A 16,296-nucleotide genomic window follows, 5' to 3' on the forward strand; every position below is an offset into this window, starting at 1 on the left:
AATCCTTTTTAGCTGCGTTGCAATTTTGAGGCAGTCACATTGGCAGCTTTTACTCAATGCTACCCAAATACCTCGTTTGAATTACAATGTTTCAATTAATAGCATTTTACTTTTGAGAGCAGCCAAGCTCTAACTATGGTTTTAAAAAAGTATTTAAATGAATGCTCTAAGTATTTTTTTTTTGGAAATAAAATAAGCTTTTAAGCAGTTTATTTAAGTTGGATATAGGATTGGTGTATCACGATGCTTCATTTAGAAACAATGAAGTCAGCCTGTTTAACCAGTTCTGATGACGTCCTTCATAATGCTAAAGAACAAAAGCACTAAACTGTTGTAAGCTGTGATTACTAAATGTATTAGTTCTTATCCAGCAATGGTGGCTTATGTGTTTTTTTTTTACTTTTTACTTTGCAGTGTATACCTATTGGAACTTTTGTGGTTATTCCTGCAGTATAAGATGAAAGACAGCTAAAAACAAAGCCATCCAAAACTATTCTAATAAAAAGAATGAATGCACTCGAGAAACAGTCTGAACAACAAAAAACATTGCAAACCAAGTAGTTCACTTGATTAAAGACTCCCTTTTAAAGCCACAAGTCTTCTGTAATAATTCAGTGGAAACAAACTGTTAAGTGACTGAAACCTACAGCGTATTGCACCCACAGCACTGCTGTGATGACCAACACAATGTGAAAGTACAGTGTTCTTTTAACCTTTTCACTTGTTGTTCTGAAAAAACAAACTATCAGGATTAGTGTCCGTGGTTGCTTTTTCGGTGACCTAAAAGGTGAATCAGAAGGCAGAACAAGAGACCAGTGGTTTTTGAAAACCTTGCTTCAATGCTGCTTGCCTAAATGTGTAAAGGTTTTCTACTAATGAGAAACCTTGAGTGCATTTATAAGTCCTTAAGGCTCCAAGTACCTCAGCCAAACAGGACCTGCATCTGGTACGGAAGGCAAAGGCAAGAAAAAAACACCTGGTCTCTGTTCCCTCCACAGAGAAGAGATATGATCTCCACATAAGCAACAACCTTACTAACCTTAGTTGGTAGAATCAAATCTGTACTTGCTTACATTAAAGACAAAAATAAATCTCTTTAGTGGTATGATTTACAAAATCTGAAATGAGAGAGGCTAAACTCTAAATTAAGAACTTGGTTGTAGGAGATGGTCAAAAACCAAAGTGATAAAGTTGCGGATATATTTTTACCATACCAGTTCATCTACAAAGAGGATCTTTCTTGATGGATCCCTTGGTTGCCTACCTTATTCACCAATCAGAATGCAACACCTTTTTTCAAAAAGTTCTCACACTAAGATATGGCTGCATGCCCATGATAATGCCTTCTGTGATATCAGGTATCAACTGCATGAATGCAATCATTCTCTGCACCTACCAATTCTTGCCAATGAAACTAGTAAGCACCCACCTACAAATCACAAACAATGAAAATCTGCACCCCGAGACTAACTAGTAATATACCAATAAAGACTTGCTAGACTTGCAGGGAATCCAACAGCTCAGCAGACAAAGATATACCCTGAAACCCCTTGGGGGGTGGAGAGAGAAAATCTCTGACCCATAAATGATTGCTCCTCTTTGCAGAACTAATAAGCCTGGGAGACCCCTAGATGCGGGAGCCAAGAAAATTATTAACCCTCTACTTATAACATGCTAGGAGATGAACAATCCATCTGATCCCAAAACAGCTTACCTTAAGGAAGAATGGCCCCACCTGACAAGAATGCATTACCCTTAAGATTGAAGGAGGACATCATTCTCTTAGTTCCATCTCCTGCAGAAAACTAGAAGGATGACCTCCGCAAGTATGAAGACTCCCTTACAAGGAAACAATGAAGATAAAAGAGTTCCACCCCCAACCTGGCCACTCAGGGGAAGGCAGAGCCAGTAAAATGGAGATTACCCTCAGAACTCCCAAATCATGGCCAAGCGTACAACAAACAGGAATGTTTGACAAATTAGAAATGCAGCACCCAAAAGGAGGCTCACTACAAGGAGATGGACAACTACCCTCCACAAGGGGATTTCCTTACCAACCGGGGCTCGGCTCCGAGAAAGAGACAAGGAGTCAGGATCGTCTCCATCTCCTGACGACAGCAAAGCTCCAAGAGGCATCATAAATGTCCTGTAAGCAAGTCAGCCGTGAACTTAGCAGGTACCACAATACCACCATAGACATGCTCTTACTTAACTACAGGTGAAAGGCTTCCCACCATCTCTCAACTCTAGTTATAAATCCCTGCCTCAGCTGGCTACATGTGGGACAGAAAAGTCCTAACCAGAAGTGAGGGGTACAGAACCTTGACCAGATCCAGAGCAGTCAATGGATCTCCCCATTCACAATGGTCTGTGAGATCAGCAAATGACATGGGACTGCCAAAAAAGAAATCGAACAAAAAAAAACCTGAACAAGGATCACAGCCCACAAAACAGATCCAGTGCCCAGGCTAGAAGAGAACAGATTCAGAAGTCTCATTAACAGAAGGCAGGATCTGCCTCTAGGATGTGACACACTGGGAGACCCAATTCAAAGTGGTCACAAGGGCTTAATCCCTCACGCGAATATAACAAGAGAGATGACTCCACAACACTGGTGGGTAGGAAGGACAGTACTTGGAATAGTCTCCCTAAAGAAAGTCCACATGACTCCGGGAAGTTTCCCACAGGATAACCCGCATCTCTGAGCAACTTTGCCACTACACCCAAAGGTCAAGACAGAAAGGGGTTTCACGCTAATCAAGCAATTGCTAATGGAAAGCATCTAGAAATCTCAGTCCCATAAGGCCTCCCTCCCTAACTAGTACAATGGCAGGTCACTCGGTGAACAGCAGAGAAGCAATATCCGCTCCTCCAAGAAAGTAGAGGAGGTGGTCAGTGTTCTAGACACTGTATGACCCAAAAGCAGGGAAGAGGGAGAAAATAAGAAAAATTGTCTTGGGGTCAAAGAGAAATTACATGGAGTGACTGCACTTTCCTTCTCCCAAGACAAGAACCAGCCTGCACTGCTCACTGGCTGAGACAGCTCAACTACTGCAATTGGGGGGGGGGGGGGGGGGCACTGACAGAGGCCCTTAAGAATGGCCTATCAGTCAATAGGGCAGGGGCAAACTGAGCAAACTTAACCTTGTACCTACATTACCTAGGGTGGGTGGGTGGGGGAGGTTCTCTTCCTTTCAGAAGAGTAAGTATTCAGACAGCCAGCAAAGGGATGCCCAGCTCATTCTCCACAAGGAACCTGTGTTGCCAAGTCAACCAATACAGGGCATATACCTGTGTCCACAGCTTTAATCAGGTATTCAGTTCAATGCAAACATCTTGTGATGACCCACCACTGGACCAGTAATCAAGGAGCCTCAATCCTCACGACCTGCAACAGTGGGGGGGGGGGTGTACACTGGGAAGATAACAAGTACACATACAGTACTTCCAGATGCAGCTTTCTGAATCAAGTGCAATTTCCCTTAAGAACACAGAGACCACAGTCAGTCCAGGGTTGGTTTCTCCCTCTTTCTCCAGATCCCGGGGTTGGTTTCTCCCTCTTTCTCCAGATCCCAGTAAGACTCCCAGTGGCACAGCTATAGAGTTGAGATCCCAGCTGAGTGACTAAACCAAGACCTATCAGCACCCTCTCTGTCCAACCAGTGCTTTGCATCCCTGCCTAAGTAGCTGACACACACACACATAGTGTTTGAGAGGAGAGAGCTGAGAGAGGCTGGCACAGGTCTACTAGCTATGCCCCGTTCTGCTCAAGCTATAAGGTAGTAACCACTGCCACTAGTCAACTCTTAACAGCTACTTTAAGGCCCTTAAGAAAGTGTGTACAATCTTAATGTGTAATACTAATATTAATACAAATGGTAGTTTGATCAGGACCAAGAGTGGCCCAGTGTCACCAAATAAATATGCAAGTAAATATGCAGGCCTTGTTTGCTGCAGCACAAGACTAGATTCAGACCTGCTGAATCTAGCTTTGTTTGTATAACTTGAGCACTAATCCAGGTAATCTTCTTCTGGAGAAGGTTCCCCTGCACCCTCGTGGCAGGAATGTGCAGTTAGAACTTGTCTGATCAAAGACTGCTGGAACTGAGCTCAGTTTTTAGCTTTTATTGGTTAATTTATTTAAATCAGTTTTGCTCATTTGCTACTGTTATATTAAAAATACATACACTTTACACATCGCTGCTTAACTAGGGTGAAAATATTCCTGGCGCCATAAAGTCTGCTCTTCAAATTTTCCTTTAGAACTAGCCAATTTTTTAGTTTTAGCACTGAAATCTGTTTCTTTGAGCTCAGCACTTGTTCAGAACTCTTTATAAGCACTAAATAAGCTACAAATTACTACAGCACTCAACTTTCCTAACTTGTCTAGAGGAAAACAGTTTTTAGTACTTAATAAATAAGCACCTATCCAGGCATGTCTTTGGGACAGCCCCAGATGAATTTGGGCATCTTGGGGCAATGCAGCAATTGCCTCGTGTACACGGACAACCCTCTCCTCCTACCACCCAACATTACAACCTGTGAGAGATGCACTTATATAGCCAAACTGGAAGCAAAGCTCTCTTCACCCAAGACTGGACTAGACAGTCAAGAGGAGAGGGTAAACACTTGCACCACACCCCATCCCACCCATCACACAGTCCCTCAAAACCTACACCACCAAACACACAAAAAACACTCCTACATTCATGGAGGCTCTCAATAAAATTCTTCCCAAGCAGCAGAGACCTCCAAAGCAGAAACGGAAGCAATCTCCACCCCCCCCCCCAACACAACCCAAATGACACATAGCCCACAAACTCAGTGTGCCACCCAACCACAGCCCATAAAGCATAACTATGTACCCAACACTATAGGTGACGCTATAGTCAGGCACACTGATGTTCCACTCAACAGGCTAAACAAGGAGAAAGTTACTGTCAGCTGTCAGGATTCACCAAACAATGCACGAATTCAGGTCACTCCACAACAAGTACAAATATGACTGTCATTGTCCATGTTGATGCAAATGACCTGAGACGTACCTCCCTGGACTACATGAAGAGACATGGAAGAGCTCTCCGATCTTGTAGCCCAGGCAGGTATGACCCTAGCCCTGAGTAGCATCCTGCCATCACCCAGAATGATACCACAGTACAAGGACAAAATGATTGACTTCAACAATTGGCTAAGCTTCTGGTGTCATTCTAAGTGATCCAGTATCGGTTTGTCTGGGATTACATGATGGACAGAACACGATGTTTTGCCAGAGATGGCCTGCACCTGTCGCCCTTGGGATCCTGGATACTGGTTAAGGCTCTTGCCACCCCTATAGTGCCTTTTTTACACAAGGTTCAAATGACAAATTCACCACGGTAACAGGTACAAGCAAGCAAAATCTGAGGGTAACGCTACTCAATGCTAGAAGTCTAAACCTCAAAATGCACTCACTTGAGGCACTCCTTAAAATGGAGAACATCGACATCTGTGCAGTGACAGAGACCTGGCTCAAGGCTCCTGACAGCACCCCTGCATTACCAGGCTATAATTCATACCACAACTTTCGGCCACCTAACCAGGAGCGAAACACTAAAGGCAGAGGAGTGTCCATATTCATTAAGGATATAGCCACACCACCAGGCTAGTTGCTCAGCATAATAGCCGAGATTATCCAAGTGCAACTCTAAGCAAGACCGCAATACAAACTGTAGATTGCTACAGATCCCCCAGCATGCCCCAGGATTCCTACTCCTCATTTCTTGATACACTGGAAAATATTAGGGTACAACCTAACACTAATAATGGGCGATTTCAACTACCCCACCATTAACTGGGAAAACTACTCATGTACAAACTCTTTTGCTCAATGTTTTCTGGCATTCATAAATTCCAACACCTAGGATCAACTTATCCACACCCCCACTAGGGGCAGCAATATCCTAGACCTGGTCATTACCAACATGGGCGACCAGTGTTCCACATCAGAGGTCAATTCCTCATTGATCAGATCAGACCACAAGTTAATTACCCTAAACATCCACATCCCGCCTCCACCCCCATTAGGGAAACTTCCGTAAAAAAAATTCTCTAAAGCCAACTTCACACTTCTTAAGACAGAAATGGAAAATTTCACGACACCCATGCAGACGGACAATAGAAGTATGACTGCTGAATCCTACACAAATGCACTTTATAAGCACTTACACGAGTGCAGGGATAGTGCTATCCCTAGCAGAACCAAGATGCTATCCTCCAAAAAAAGGGAAGCCAATCTGGTGGTTCCCTGCCATAAACAAACTCTAAAACAGAAGAAAAAAACTGCTGCTGCTGCAAAAAAAAAAAAACGAATACAAAATTGCCACTGATTCTAAAGACAACCAGAAAGCATTCTATAGCTATGTCAAGAATCTCAATAGCATCACTCGGATCTGCACTGAGTTACAGCACAATGGCACTAAATATACAGAACCAACTGATATTACCAACATCCTGGCAGATAGGTTCAGTGCTAACTTTACCCCCCTCTAGGTTCAGTGCTAACTTTACCCCCCTCTCACCCCCTAAAGGGCCCATCTCTATACTGGAAGAATGCAAAGTTCCTGTAATCACAGCTGCACAGGTAAAAACCACACTCTCCAAAGCCAAGAATATAGCATCTATGAGACCTGACAACATCCCATGCTGCGCGTTCTACATGAACTGGCACCCCACCTAAGTACCATGTTCAATCATAGCCTCACCTCAGGCTTTGTGCCCACTGAATGTCGCATAGTGACATTATCCCACTTCACAAAGGGGGATCCACTCACAGAACCCGGAAACTACCGCCCCATTAGCCTGATGAGCCCTGTCCGCAAAGACATGGAACATATCATCATGGAACTTATAAACAAAGAAACTGGTAATCTCCAAACTCTGGACTCCACCCAGTTTGATAGAGTTTTGTGACGCAGTCACCAAAGCTGTAGAGGAGTGTAAGGTGGTTCACACAGCCTACCTAGATCTCGCCAAGGCTTTTGACACCATCCCCCACTCAGGAATTATAGATAAATTCACTAAACTAGTTATAAATCCCTATGTCACAAGATGGATTGCCAACTGGCTCACTGACAGAACCAACACTGTGAAAGTAAGAGATTCCAAATCTGACTTCAGACAAGTGGAGTACCACAGGGTTCAGTCCTGGGTCATCTCCTGTTCGGTATCTACTTCTCTAATGTACAGGCTAACACAGAAGGTCTTTGGCTAATGAAGTTTGCAGATGACTGCAAACTAGGAACCATAATCAAAACTCCTAACGATGTGGACATCCTACAAAAGGGCCTCAATGAGACAGATGCCTAGTGTCAAAGCCATGGCCTCAAGCTCAATGCCAAAGTGCATAGTCATCCCTTTTGGTAAACATTCTATACCCATGAACTACCACATAGGTGGCAGTCTAATACCAAAAGTGTGATAAGAGACTTTGGGACACAGGTGGACAGTAGTCTCTTCTTTGATAATCACATTGCCACAGTAGTCCTTCTACATGGCACACCTCATCACAAAAGGTTTCTCATTCAGGAAAAAAAGAGGTAACTGTTCCCCTCTAATCATCGCTCATTAGACCCATTATAAAAATACAATGTCCCTTTTGGTATGTACCTCACAAGACATCTACAACAACTGGAAAGGCTGCAGAAATACCTCACAAAGAGGATTACCGGCCTCAAATAGATGCCCTACGCAGACCATCTCAATAGGGACCTAAACCTTGTCGCCACAATAAACAGAGCATGCTGGAGGGATAGATTCCTGTCCAGAGACTTCCAGTACTCTGGAACAAACTACCTATCTATATCAAACAAAGCTCCTCATTAGCACTCTTCAAGAAAAATCCTGATTGGATGGGAAATAGGAAATTCACCCTGGGGATCACTTCTGTGGCTCTGCTCGACAGGGTCACAGGAAAATAATTTTCTTGGGTGGCGAAAGCCAGGATACCTTTTTGGTTAGGCTTATATAGAACTAGGGCCAATAGCCTAGTACCTACCTACAAGTACTCTCTAAACTTAAATATCTCTACAAAGATCAGCCACAATGAAAGTTTTAAATATATTTAACAATAAATAACAGAACAAGACAATACTAAATATATATTCACAGTGACAGAGTTCAAAATCATAGGAAATATTTAAAACACTGAAGGACAGTCTCAAATAAAGAAAAATGTCTAAACTAAGCTTCATTACATTCCTGACTGTACCTAAGAGTTACTATACCCTAGAAACTTGCGTCATTACAACAAGGCAGATGTGTGGTGAATGGCTCTTGTCAGGTCCAAGACAGAATACAGAATGCTCTGCCTCTCTAAGAGACTTCTCAAATTAATATCTCAATTACTGCTGGGATAGCTTGCAGAATGACATCAATGCTCGTCATCTGACACTAGTTCCCAGATAAACCTCCATTGCTGGAATGTGGCAGTATTTAGCATCTACCTGTGAAAATACATAGACCGCAGATCTCTGGCAGATGCTGGAAGTCATAAAACAATTACATTCCTCCACATTTCAAGACTAGTAATTATCTCACCCTAAAGACAATACAGAAAGCTCCCTAGTATAGGCAATGCCTCTCTTGTTGCACTGAAAACTGAGAGATACCATATTTTATTGCATAGCCATAAAGTAATTTAATTTCAGCTATTTTTTTCTGAAGTTAACCTCCTGTATTCCAGTTTCCTCTGTCAAAATATATACATTTAAACAGTTACAATAGTGCATGTACACTTTTGTTCTTTTCGAATAGGGCACGCTGTGGTTACATTTCAAACAGCACTTTAAAAAATCCTTTTCAACACACACTTCTGTACCACCAGTTTGATATACACATGACATGAAATATCAAAGTGTAGATGTTGCTTAAGTAATATTGCCGGAGAGGAGGCCAGAATCAGCAGCTCATCCATGTATCCCCCTTAACCTGCAGAAGGCAGTCACAGAAGTGAGGCATTTGGGAAAGACCCTTGGGGCAGTAGAGTCCAAAGGGCAAAGCAGGGAACTGAAAATGCAAGGAAGCAACAGAGACACAAAAATTTCCTGAAGTGGGAATGAAAAGGGATGTATATATGAGCATCATTGAGATCCACGGAAACTAGAAAAGCCTGAGAAAGTAGCAGAGGAAACAAGATTTGAAGGGACATCATCTGAAAAGAAGGGACCTTCATAAAGGTATTTAGTTCAGAAACGTCCAGAATGGGTCTCCAGGTACCTTCTTTCCTGGGGACCTAGAAAATTCTGGAATAAAACCCCCTTCCACCTCTGAGGAGTTGGAACGTCTTGAATTGTTCCTTAAGCCAATAGGCCCTGAAGCACCTCTGCAAAAAAGGGCAGTTCTCGAGGAGGCTGAGGAATGCCCACCTGGGGGGGGGGGGTTCCAAAGCATGTAATAACCTTAGCAAATGATGTAAAGAACCCAGGAGTTTTGGGTGATCTGTAGCCAAAAAATAAGGGACAAGGAAAGCCAGAGAAAGAGGAATCTGACTGAGAACAGGGCAAGGATAGTCAGACAGCACCTGATTTGTCAGGAAAAGGAGGCTTGAGTAGGGGTATGGGTATCCTTATGAGGGGGGGAGCCCTTCTACCACCCTTTTTACTTTGGGGGGGGGTGGTGAGACTGTCTAGAGTCATAGGCAGGCTTATTAGTTTAATTCCTCTGAAACTTGGGAACGGGTGAAAAAAATATACTTCAACTCCTGCAAGGCTTTATTCCTTTTCTTGCTACAGTCAGGTGTTTCAGGCTGTGCAAATGCTACTTCAGTAAAACAATTCTAAGGGAGGGCTGCACAAGCTTCCATGTTTTCTTATGCCAGAAAGAAAGTCTCATTTTGACTCAGTGGCAGGATGTCAAGGCCAGTTTAAAGTATCCTTCAGCATCAACAGGGCCTTCTGAAAGGAAAGATCCTCTGGAAATGAATAAAAGGTAAAATGATTTTAACATTCCTTTCAGCTTCCTATAATACAACCTTAGATAATTTGAGTGCATGCAAATGATTTAGGAGAAATTTTTAGCAGGAATGTCTTCTATTAGTCCACCAACAGTGCAGCAGAAAAAGAAAGAAAACAGCTGAGAACAGAGGCACACCTAATACAGTGACAAGTAACATAGAAGAAACACTAGGCAAGCGATCACAGGGATCAAAAGAGGCCTAGGCATATACATCTTTAAGTGGACACACTTAAAAGCTCTTGCCACTTTTTAAGAGCACTTAATAGTGCCCACTTCCTAAATCAAGCAAGGCTGTACATGATAATCCTGGTCTTAATGTATGTCTACTCATCCAATAATAAGATGAGTGGTAACAATTCATACGTTGGGAATATGTGGAGTTAGGAGTCTATCCCTCTAGACAGTTTTTTTGGTTTAGATTTATGTCCCTTGTATGTTTGTAGAGCCACTGGTTTTGCAAAGAAATAGGCCATGAAATAGGATTGGGACTTTCATGACTCAAAAAGTGAAGCATAGGTTGCCTCCGGGTAGGTGGTAGGCTAGTTCGTATAATGAGAGTTGTGCCAATATATCAGGATACTTGAAAAATCTAAGGATTTTAATTTTGGGGTTACAAATCAGTAGGACCTTCCCAGTTGAGCATTATACTTGGATTTGTTCATACCAAGGTTGCACTGTATTAAATAATGGTTCTGTTAAAGAAGAGTACACACTGATAGATGACTTCTTTGGATCTTGAAGGTATTCCCTTCGAAATTAACTGGGACAGACAGAAAGACTTTCTTACTATGGTGGAAAATAGACACGAGCTATGCAAAGATGGAAGTGGCACAGTGAAAACTTGCACCTGCACTGGTAATAATTGGCTTGCATGGTGTGGCCTTAAGTCTGATTCTCTGGTTACGGCCAACTAGTGTAATATGGTCTTCTGTGCATGCTCAGCTTCCAAATGAGCAAATACATTTTCTAAACTAAATGTATTTGGTGGCCTACAAACAGCCCCTACAAGAAAGAAATCTACTCTGGACTGGTGAACATACAATCCATTTCAGATAGCTGCAGCTTACGTGAGAACCCCCCCCTCCCCAAGGAGAAAAGGCTGATGACCTCCACCCACACTTTTTTCACTAAATAGCCAAATTCTGACCTATGACCACCACTGGCAGCAACCTATTGTGTGAAAGGTCGATAGCGGTGCTTACTTCTACTACTGACCGAGATCTGTTTCTACAATTGGGAGCAGCACCCCTTCATTAGATCTCGTATGGTCAAGTGAGTCAGTGGAAAAAGATACAGTCTCTTACTGGCAGAGAATGTGGTTGATTTAAAAAAAAAAAAAGGATGAGGCGTTCTGCTCCAAGAGCAAAAGACTCTGGTCTGGACTCCGATCACACATTCCTACTATATCCATCTGCCCTTGGTGTTTAGATTGCCAACTCCTACACAACCACTATCATTCTGGAAGCCCTCCTTTGCACTGCTTCCAGTTGTCATTATCAAGGTTGGAGTCTGGCCTCTAGAAACAGACAATAGCAAGTCTTCACTAAGTGTCCTGCAACACCCATTATTTCCTCTGTACTGTTAAAAATCCCCCCATGCTCCATAAAGTTATTTTCACATAGTGAGAACGGTAATCTTCATGCATTCACAAAAATTTGTGGTTTCACAAAATGTGGCAATGCAAGTTATTTTTTACCTGGAATTTACTTTAAATGTTGCATTTATTCAGTTTTTCTTTATGTGCCACTATCTGCAAAAATTATACCAAAAGTACTTACACAAGCAGCACAGCCATTATGCCAATGGGTGTGCTTTTGTAGGCTTTTTGAATGACAGTTTTGAAACTTGAAATCAAATGGGAATTTAAAAGTATGAATTAAAAGTTCTTAGTGTATTTTATTTGGCATCTTAAAGGAGTAAGTTTAAATATAGTCTGGAGAAAATAGTTGGGAGTTGCATGTTTGACTTTTGGTTTATGTTTGTGTGCATATTTGTGTGAACATATCCTGTGACTAACCTCTGTGTCTTATGTCTGCCGCCTGTTGAAATAGGCTTTGGCTCCCCAAAGATATGACTAAAATAAAGTTGGTACTGTGAAAAAAATGAATGAATGAATGAACGAAGGAACATCAGTGTTTCAACGATACCATCCCCAAGAAACATAAGTCCAGTATTTACCTAATGTTGTCCATCCAGTTAAACCAAGTTTTCAGATGAAAATCGGGGATAATCTTCAGTCTTCCAGTGGACACAGCTTCTGCTGCCTCTCTGGCCATTTCACTGCAACGTACATACCACTGCGGTTTCAGAAGAGGTTCCACAATATCCTTTGAGCGGCTGAGGAGAAAATTTAAAAAGTCATTAATTCTACTGAACATATTCTTGAACTGGTATACAAAGATAAGAACAAATACCTATTTTGCATTTTATAACCAAAACTTAGCTGCAAAAGTCCATATTCAAGAGTATCTAATAGGTTCTCCCTCTCCAAGGTTGCTGAGAGTGAACAAGCACCACAGTTGCTCGACTCGCTTCAAGTATTATCTGGAATTATTTTTTTATGCTACCTTAGACACTGCCATGTAGACAGAGTGGTACCCACAATCATTCTTCACAAAGAATTCAGCCTTGTTTACAGAATAAAAAGTAGCCAGATAAGACAGCAGCTAGCTACCCTTCCCATGGAAATGAGTAAGCAACTTTTGTGAAAAATATTACAAGAATCAGACTTCCAAAGAAGTATGGATAAAATCAGGGCCAAAATAAATGTTTTCCCAACTATACAACTGGCCCTCTCTTTACATGACTACTCATCAGGTTATTCTGCAGCACTGCTCACCTGAAATGTGAGACAGACTTCTGGAAAGCATTTCCTTCCCTCCTCTGCAGATTAAGCAGTGTGAGACATTATCATCCTTCAAACAGATAAACTTGTATAACTGGATGGGTACACACAAATTTACCCTGCAACTGACTGTTCTAGCCCTGTCTGAAAAAAGGGGCTACAGCCTGAGGGTGTGTATTGTGGAAAGGTGTAAAGGTTGTGAGACTAAACTGCATAAAACAAAGTTGTGTCCTTACCATAACGTTCCATCTGTGTTGTCTATCTTCATTCATTCTTGACTGTTGGGTTTAGGTTCCATTCTCAGAACGGACTCTGCCATTATAACAACCTTGCGCCAGCCAGCAACTCTCGAGCAAAGGCTCTCTTCCCTTCCCCACAGATTGAGTTTTGACCACAGAAATAAAATGTAGAAGCTTTGTTTGAGCAACTGCCCTACTACAAAACCAGGACTAGATCTGAATCTACAGGAGTCTGAGAGGGTTGGAGGGTGGGATGTCAAGAATGAATGAAGATGTACAACACAGATGGAACGTTATGGCAAGAACATAACTTTTTTAATCTGATGTTGTCAATCTTCATTCATTCTTGACTGTTGGGACAGAGTCCCTAGCTACTTTATGTCCCAGGAGGCCCTATGGAAGGATATTCCTGAGCACCATAGAGCTAAAGGATGCTCTTTCCCTGGAGACAGTATCCAATACCCAATGAGTGATAAAGGTATGCAGGATAGCCCAAGTGGCTGCTGCGCAAATGCCATCCATAGAGGCTCTAGAATGAAAGGCTACTGAAGTGGAAACTGATCTGGTAGAAAGAGCCTTGACCTTTGTTGATAGGTTCAGTTTATTTTGGTCGTAAATAAAGGTGGTGCAATCTCAACCATTTTCATAAGGTAACTTTGGAAACTGGTTTGCCAAGTCGAGTTCCTGAAAAGGAACAAAAACAATTGGTCTGATTTCCTAAACAATTTTGTTCTATTCAAGTAAAAAAGTAATTGTCTGTACACATCCAACAAATGTAAATAATATTCTCCCTTGTTTGAGAAATTTGGAAAGAAAACTGGTAGGTCTACAGTTTGGCTAATAGAGTCTGATACAACCTTAGGAAGGAAAGAGGGGTTGGGTCTAAGTGACCATCTCTCTTTGTGAAAGATAATGTATGGAAGTTTCATGCACAAAGCCTGCAATTCTGATATTCTCCTGGCTGACGTGATGGCCACCAGGAAAAGGGTCCTCCAAGATAAGAATCTGATATCATAGGTGGTTGCTGTTTCAAAGTGTTGACAGGTTAAACTTTTGCAATACTAATGTTAAATTCCAAGGTTCAATGGGTTCTTTAAAGGGTGGTTTCAAATGCAAAATGCCTTTCAATAAGGTTTTGCGAAGGAGATGAGACATTAAGGAAAGGTCATCAAAACCATTATGAAAATTGGAAATAGCTAAGTGAACCCTAATAGTAGGAGCCAAGGCTCCTGATTGGAAAATAGTTGACAAATAATCTAAAACCTATCAATCAAGGCTGAAAAAGGGTCAATTTTTCTGCAAGAGACCAAAGCACAAATCTGTTCCATTTACCAAGATAAAGTTTTCTGGTGGATGGTTTATGGGAAGCCAGAAGAATCTTCTCTACTGGGGAAGATAGATTTTTCTGCCTGGCAATTACTGGAAGCGGAGGTACCAAGTAGTCAGCTTGAGACTGTGTAGGTTAGGATGCCCAGCCCCTGCAGATGAGCCAACAGGTCTGGGGTTGGGTCAAGAGTCCACAAATGGTGAACCAAGTGAGGCCAGAGAAAGGCGAAGCAGACTTGCCAGGGCTAATAAGGCACAATGAGGATCACTCTGCTTCTCAACCATTGGGCCTTTCTCAAAAACTGGGGGATCAGAGGGAAAGGTGTAAAGCAGTCGTGGGGCCAATTGCGTAGAAAAGCATCTCTTGGGGACTTCCTCTGGGGGGGGGGGGGGCAGGACGAAGTAGCTGCTGCATTTGTGGTTTATGAGAGATGCAAATAGGTCGCAGCAAGGCTGACCCAGTGATGAAATATCTTCAATTGCTACATTGGGATTGACAGACCACTCGTGAGGCAGGAGAATGCATCTGCTCAGTTTGTCCGCAATCATGCTGGAATTCCCAGACATATGCATTGCTATCAGAAAGTAGTTGGATTCTATCCCCCATTGCCACACTCTTAGGGCTTCCCAACATAAAAGGGTAAGATCTGGTTCCACCCTGTTTGCTGATGTACCAGACCACTGACATGTCTGATTGGGTAGCAATTATCCCTGAAGGGAGGGTCGATTGAAATGTCTGCAATGCTAGAAGCAGGAACTCAGTTCCAGGATGTTGACATGCAAATTGGTCTCCGAGGTGGACCAAGTGCCTTGGACGGTCTTTCCCTAAAAATGCCCCCCCCACCCCCACCCCATCAGGGATGCATCCCTGTTCACTACAGCCTTGGGCTGAAAGAGGGTGAAAGGGCAGCTCCATAACTCCTGTTCTGACCATCCACCACATCAGTTAGTTATGCGGATTAGTAGGTCATCGGGTGGGTCAACAGAGACCATTGTGATGGCAGAAGCCATTGGAGCAATCTCATGTAGTACCTTGCCAATGGAATTAAAGTGATTGTTGTTGATGCCACTGACCATAGGAATTGTAAGACTAAGGGAGCTGAGACTTTGTCCTGAGAAAGTATCACCTGAAGCTGTGATCTTAACCTTTGCAGCTTGTGAAGAAGTAGAGCAGCCATACAGGAGTTTGTGTTAAATGTTCGATGAATTCTATCTTGAGTGGGAGACAGCTTTGACTTTTCCCTCTATTAAAATGCCCAAGTAATTTGCAAGGTCTAGGACGGAGTCCAAGGCATGAAGCAATACATGCCTGGTGGGGGCAGTGAGGAGCCAGTCACCTAGACAGGGAAACACATGGAATCTTTGTATCCTTAAAATGTGCTGCAACCACTGCCATGCATTTGGTGAACACTCTGTGGGCTGTGGTGAGACCAAAGGGCAGTGCTTGAAATTGGTTGCGACTGGCTTCCAGACAGAAGCATCTTCTGGAGCGGTTGTCCATCTTTATGTGGTAATACGCATCCTGAAGATCTATAGAGCACATCCAATCGCCTTCCTCTAGTACTGTGACCCTCCAGAATTCTGTCTGTAGAACGAACTTGTTCAAGACACTGAGGTCTAGAAATGGCCTCCAGTCCCCAGTCTTTTTTGGCACTAAAAAAAAATCTCAAGTAAAATTCAGATCCTGTTTGGTCTGGTGGGACTGTTTGGATGACTCTCGAAGCAGCTTTTGAATTTCTTGTGCTGTTGTATCCCTCTGACTGGGTGGAACATCGAGGATTCGCCTTTGCGGCCCTGGATAGAGACTGAAGGGGATATGGTAACCTTTGGTATTCATCGTCTGCACTCAGGAATCTGATGTTATTGAGTGCCAGGCTAAGTGGTGCAGACAGAATC

At 42.7% G+C, this 16,296-nt stretch overlaps 1 protein-coding gene across 2 annotated transcripts in view; it reads right to left on the reverse strand.

Annotated features, from left to right (window-relative positions):
• The window catches only part of VARS1 (valyl-tRNA synthetase 1), a 623,655-nt gene that overhangs the window by 265,320 nt on the left and 342,039 nt on the right, over positions 1–16,296 (reverse strand). For both annotated transcript variants that reach the window (XM_044083285.1, XM_044083286.1), the window contains one exon: positions 12,169–12,327. In XM_044083285.1, coding sequence (XP_043939220.1) covers positions 12,169–12,327 — 159 coding nt within the window. The remainder of the gene's footprint in view (positions 1–12,168; positions 12,328–16,296) is intronic.

This window comes from Protopterus annectens, chromosome 9.part0 (assembly GCF_019279795.1).
Source record: "Protopterus annectens isolate FY-2018-M chromosome 9.part0, PAN1.0, whole genome shotgun sequence".
Lineage (NCBI taxonomy): Eukaryota > Metazoa > Chordata > Ceratodontiformes > Protopteridae > Protopterus > Protopterus annectens.